Source organism: Xenia sp. Carnegie-2017, unplaced genomic scaffold (genome assembly GCF_021976095.1).
Source record: "Xenia sp. Carnegie-2017 unplaced genomic scaffold, XeniaSp_v1 HiC_scaffold_14, whole genome shotgun sequence".
In the NCBI taxonomy this organism is placed as follows: domain Eukaryota; kingdom Metazoa; phylum Cnidaria; class Anthozoa; order Malacalcyonacea; family Xeniidae; genus Xenia; species Xenia sp. Carnegie-2017.
Window position 1 is genome coordinate 7,396,254 of NW_025813447.1, and position 6,304 is coordinate 7,402,557.

At 36.7% G+C, this 6,304-nt stretch overlaps 1 protein-coding gene across 1 annotated transcript; it reads left to right on the top strand.

Moving 5' to 3' along the window:
- Positions 1-4,737: 4,737 nt before the first annotated feature.
- On the top strand, positions 4,738-6,304 carry LOC124434390 (rho-related GTP-binding protein RhoC-like). The gene is made up of 2 exons (XM_046984281.1): positions 4,738-4,995; positions 5,685-6,304. The coding sequence occupies exon 2, from the start codon at positions 5,688-5,690 to the stop codon at positions 6,198-6,200; it is 513 nt and encodes a 170-aa protein (XP_046840237.1). The 5' UTR covers positions 4,738-4,995; positions 5,685-5,687; the 3' UTR covers positions 6,201-6,304.

Genomic DNA, 6,304 nt, shown 5'->3' on the forward strand with positions numbered 1-6,304 from the left:
TCTGCAACCAAGTTTTCATTTTATTCGAAAATTGGTTGAAAAATTTCAAATTTCGCTACCAGTTTCGCTATCAAATTATAGAACTTTTCACATTTATTAATTTTCGGTTTTCAGTAATAAAACAACAATTATTTACACAAATATATTGTTTAAAATCTCAAGTACTAACTTACTCAGTTAGTTAATACAATTTTAGTGGTAAAAGTATACGATAAGAATAATACAAATTTTTTATTTTTGTACAAGTTACAAATAAATTTAAGAGGGAAGTTTGATAAAAAATGCTCAGGTAAACACACCCACACTTATCGGGATTATTTGGTAACAAGTAAAGCTGTTGGCACCTCCCCATTCACAGATTTTTCGCTAAGTGGCGCTTCTGTATACGTATCTATTCTGTGTTAACAGCCGTGATAATTCAAATGATCTGGGGTACAACCACAAGCTAACTTGTGTCCTAAATACGCATTAAACATTTTACAAAGTCACAGGAAGGAGATAGGAAATCAACAACAATAAATTTTCCAAATATACTTCGCAATGTTATACTGACCTTGAGTCCATGACCTCATAATTTGGGTGTAATGTTGAACCTCTGTCTCAGTCCCTTCCCTCCTTCAAATGGATGTGAGTACAACAAATAAAGGGCTGCTCATCAGTTTGTGTGTATAAAATATCGGAATTACTTGGTAACAAGTAAAGTTGTTGGCACCTCCCCATTCACCAAACAGTCGCTAGTGTATGAGGAAAATGCCATTAACATGTCGAGAGATGAATTGCATAATCTTGTTATTTATGATATGCTCATAATGCTCATGCAGTGAAATTTAATCAAGCCCTTCGCTTTGTTTCGAAGAAATTCTTAACTAAGCGCCCTACAGGTGAATCACGTTTATCTCCTTAACCTTTCGAACCAGTATTTTAAAAAGCTGGAATTAATAAATTTTAATTAAAGTATAACTATAGGAATTAAAGTCACGCAATCAAATTGTTAAAATTATGGGAACTGATTCATGAGAATTACAAATCTAATGTTGTTTTCGTTCGCAAGCGTAACGTACCGACACGTACGTTTAAACTGATTTTAAATAAAAATTTCAGCCAGTGCTTGTTGGATAATGCTAGTGCACAAAAATACTTACTACAAACTACCTTTTCCACAATATCTAAAAGTTAATTTTACAATTCACGAGCTTCACAACAAGTTAAGACCTGATATTTACAATCACACTCGTTAATAAGCTCTTAGCTGACATGATGACAAACATGATTTGGCGAGGGAGCACAAGCGATGGCTAGCCCCTCGTACAAAAATTACGAGCGAGACACCTATCCAAGGAATCACGAGACTTTAGCAACTCGTATGCCGACGGCAATCGCTCGCTACCATTCGAAATACAAAATACTATGAAAAAGATTTGTAACTTTCACAAAATGCCACGATTACGGGACAGTTATGACAAAGCATGTTAATATTACGAAATACGAACGAAAACGGATAAAACATTACAAATACTTCGAGCTTATGTAAAAATTTTAAGAACTCCGAAAATACAAAATATAAAAGAATTTTCAGATAGTCACCATATAATGACTGTAAAAAGGATTTCAGTACAGTGCATGCGCATTTGTTAATTTCTGCCTCTAGTCTGCATTATTTAAAGTGGTTATATCACGAATTTTAGCCCCCCTTTTTTATTAGCTAAATTGAAAGACCTTGTTTCAGTGATTTTAAACCTGCAATTATAATTGAAATTGGATTGGTGAAAGTGATTTTACGGACGTTCAAAGTCACGATTTTCAGCATTTTTTTTGCGAACTTTTTGATCGGTATGCTTATGAGTTGTGACGTAGAAAGTTGAACACATATATCAACATGGCGTATTCTACTAGTAATCTTAATAAGAAACGCGGAGGAAAACGCTGTGTTGCTGGCGGAAATAATCAAATTAGTTGCGCCAATGATTCAAAAACCGAAGGAATGTCGATGCATCTGTTTCCTAAAAAAGAAACAGAGCCGCAAAGACATAGAAAATGGGTAAATTTTGTGCGTAAACATAGACCGGGTTTTGAGGCTTCCTCTACCTCGTGTCTGTGTTCTGCGCATTTTGAAGATTCTTGTTTTGACCTTAATTTGAGTGTGTAAGTCAAGCTCAAAAGAAGGTTGAAGAAAGATGCTATCCCAACCATTGACGTGGCTGGGATTCCTGAACCATTACAGGACGAAATAACCGATCGAAAGCGAAGACAAGTAAGTTTACGCTTGTTTATTAATTTTCTTTGTCATATGTAAATTTGATATAAGTTTTGTAGATTCGACATACTCTCCATAAGCCATCGCTGAAGGAAACATGTTCTCTCAATGATGAAGTACCATCTACTAGTGATGAAGCTGAGCATGTTTGAGTATGCACTGGGGAAGCAAACGATTCGCCATTTGAACGGCTTGCTATTTTCCATTTTTACATTTATGCTATGATTTAATTTCATATATTTTTTCTTTTGTCTTTTTTCCCAGACTGACATTGAAGAAAAGATATTCTTTCATTTAATTCTTTCAGCTTAACCTCTCAGTAGTTGCACCAATTTGTTTTTATTGTTTACTCTTGTTTCAAACCATTAAACTGCATGTCAACTTATATAGTGCATCCATGTATCTCCTATTTGGTTTTCATCTAGGCATATATCCTGACCATTCCAAACTCAGAAAAGAAGGTCAACAGTCTCTACAGTGCACAAGTTAAAGACTATTCCATCATCGCCTCTCTGATATAACCTGTTGTGTTACCACTTGATATGCTTTCCGAATAAAGTGGTAAACACAAGCAGGTAAAGGCCAGTATTCTCCCATCCCATAGACCCACAAAACCATCGCATCAACCATCTGTATGCCACAGCTCTCAAGTACCTGAAGTAAATAAAAAGGTTGGACTAATTATTGTTGATGAAACAATGTTGATTATAACATTGTTTCTCATACAATTTACAATCTTACATATTTAGTGATTGTGATGCTTGGCGGCGATAAGCACGTCCATTCCTATCTCTCAATAGTGGCCCGACGTTTTCAAGGACAGCCTCATGAACTAAAGGCCCAAATTTGGCATGCTGTGTTATGCATGATATTTTCTCAATGCTGCCATCGAATGTCATTTTCTGCAAAGCTGGTCCATTTCCTTACAGCATCTGTACTCTAATGCGCCTTCTAACAAATCGGTATGACAGCATTGACAATTACACCTGAAACGTGGGAGCATTCTGGTTTATAAAGTAACTTTATGTATATTACAAACAGGAGAAAACAACAACTTACCATTCACCAAGTGGAATTACGCCATCACTTCGTTGTTCTAATGTCGCAGGGAGATTTCCATCGGGATCATCTGGAGTATGCACTTCATCACCATCTCCTGCTAGCGGTTCATCGTCATATGCGAAGTCGTTTAAATGCTCGACATAACCCACGGATTCCGAGCTCGAATCAGATACGCATTCAGACATCGAATTCGAATTATCTGAGCACTGATTTGATGCCATACTTTCCGGACAACTTTTTTTTTAATATTTTATTGAAAATACTGTCATTATTTGTTTTTAAGACAAGAAAAACGACAACAAAATCACCTTCTATAATATAATATTATACTGACGGAAACAGACGTGTTCAACTATCTACGTCACAAGTATCAATATGGCGTCGTAAAAAATTCGCAAATAGTACCCGACTTTGGAGGCAAAATTAAGCAACTTATATTTATCTGTTTAAGTCCAGCGACATGTCATAGTTCTTCAAATAATCCAAATTTTCAATTAAGCTCGTAAAAAAGGGGGGCTAAAATTCGTGATATAACCACTTTAAGAAATAAAAGATGTTTACTGTGTTTACACGGGCTTTATACAAACCGAGGAGACCTTTGGGAGAACTCGAGAGCAGATAAGTGCAAGCCAGAGACCGAAGGTCGAGGGTTGTTCGTGCTCGAGAGTTCTCACAAACGTCTCCGAGGTTTGCATAAGCCAGTGCAAACACGAAAAACATCTTTTATTTCTTTTATAAAATAACAATAATGCGAAACAGACAAACATTTTAATTTTTCCTCTAAAATGTATTAATGATCGATTTGCAGATTCTCTTTGACTGAAATGATTGTTATTATTTATTTTACTGCTTGAGCTCAGATGTGTTTTGCACATGCTAGACCAATCAGCGCACGCGTTTCATTGTGTTAATTTTATAATCATAACTGAAACGAGGTTCACTTTTCGTTTTCATTCAAACGCCACTTTGACACAATGATTTGTTTGCAATTCAGCTAAATGTTTTCGCAAAAGGAGCTTCATTAACTATCGTTGAAAAATGAAAAATTTACGAAACAATGCTAGTCGTACGCGTTTCATGCACTTTAAAATCGTATAATGAATATACGTGGGATGTAGCTAAGAGTCATATACAGTCCCCCATAAAAAATACAGCCATCCAAACCGTCTTGAATGAATCATAAGTATCATAACATCACGTTTCAAAGCCCCCCCGACTAAACAGAAGGCGCTTTTTTCAAACCATTTAAAAATTACGTAGTTTTACACTTCCTACTATCGTTCAATCGAATGCATTCCGCGAATAACTGGCCACCATACAAGCACTCGCATGACGGAGGTAACCAAAGGATGACTACTAACAAATGATCTTGAACAAAAAACTACTAACCCATCATAAACGAAACAGATGTGGAAACTTGACCTTTGTAAATGAGAGAAAGTCGGAGTTCTGCCAAACTATGACGTTCATGGAGTATCTGTTACGGAAATGTTTTCACAACATGAAACCCCAAGCAGGGGAATGCCTGCATTATAAGAAACTCGCACATTCGGAGTAAAACCATCAACGCACACAACACACTGTCGAGTGAACATCTAAGTAAAGGTACGGAGAAGAGAGAATATAGAAGGTGCAAGACTTCCAGCAGAAATATCTTCAATCCTATTTGACTACAAACGGTGAGTGGGATGTCTTTCGTATAATTTGATTGGTATTTCAAAATTATATGCATGTTGCTATACTAGTTTGTGAAATCTTTCAACATAGCTGGTCCAGTCTTTATAGGCCGATACTAAGCAACCAGCGATTTTTCGTGAGAAACATGTTTTCAGCGCGAATCATGCAAATTATGGTTTTTTTCAACAAGAAGGTAACACCTAGCTTCACTGTTGCGTCACTGATCCACTTTTATCTTGTATTATGATCAAATCGGCTGCAAGAATAGGATATATCACTAAAATCAGATGTTTTAAAACATCTATGACGTAAATGACAGACATTAATAGCAAAGCCATGTGTTCGATGATGAATGAGGAGGAAATGTTCTCAGCTACAATGTTAAGCTCATTATCACGACCTTTAACCTGAGTTTTTTTTGCAAAAGTTGAAAGAAAACTGGCGTTTTCTATCATGCTGTTTTGTTTTGAAGGTTTCGATAATGTAACTGAGAAGAATATTTCCGCTGTTTCAACTTTGAAAGTCAAAAAGAGAGACGAATCGTTTTTAGTCTGACAACGCCCTCCCATCATGCTGACCAAAACTAAAGGAATAATTATGAAACTAGAGAACGATAACAAAGACTTTACAACATTGCAACAGCTATTAGGAAAATAAAACACGTTTATAAAGAAATTTTTGTGTTTTTTAGAGTATGACGAAAGACATCGTGATTGTTGGTGATGGAATGAGCGGGAAAACGTCGGCTATAAAAGTCTACCTTGGTAAACAATTTCCAAGCAAATACATGCCTACTATCTGCGAAAGTCATACGAAGAAAGTTCGACTTAATGGGAGACCTATATCTTTGCAACTTTGGGACACCGCTGTACAAGAGGATATCGAAGTATTTCGACCAATGTTGTATCGAAAAGCATCGGTGTTTATTGTTATGTACTCAATTGACCGACCAGAATCCCTGGAAAACGTTTACGAGAAATGGACACCAGAATTAAGAAATTATTGCCCTAACGTCCCAATTATATTGGTTGGAAACAAAATGGATCGTCGACAGCTGTCGTCAGCTCATGGCCAGCGGTGGTCAAAAAACGACGAAGTGCCAGTGAGTTCGTCAACAGGACGCGAGATTGCAAGGAAAATAAATGCATTCGCGTACAAAGAATGTTCAGCTTTATCTGGGAAGGCGTCAAAGAGATATTTCAAGTAGCCTTGCAAGCAACGCAAGAAAGGAAAGGACAGGATCCTTGGAAGCGATTGAAGGACGCCATGATTCCTAAAGCATGCAACAAAGCAAATAAAAGTCTCGCGTGC

Coding starts and splice junctions, on each gene's coding strand:
- LOC124434390 (XM_046984281.1), top strand. CDS start 5,688: ATGACGAAAGACATCGTGATTGTTGGTGATGGAATGAGCGGGAAAACG.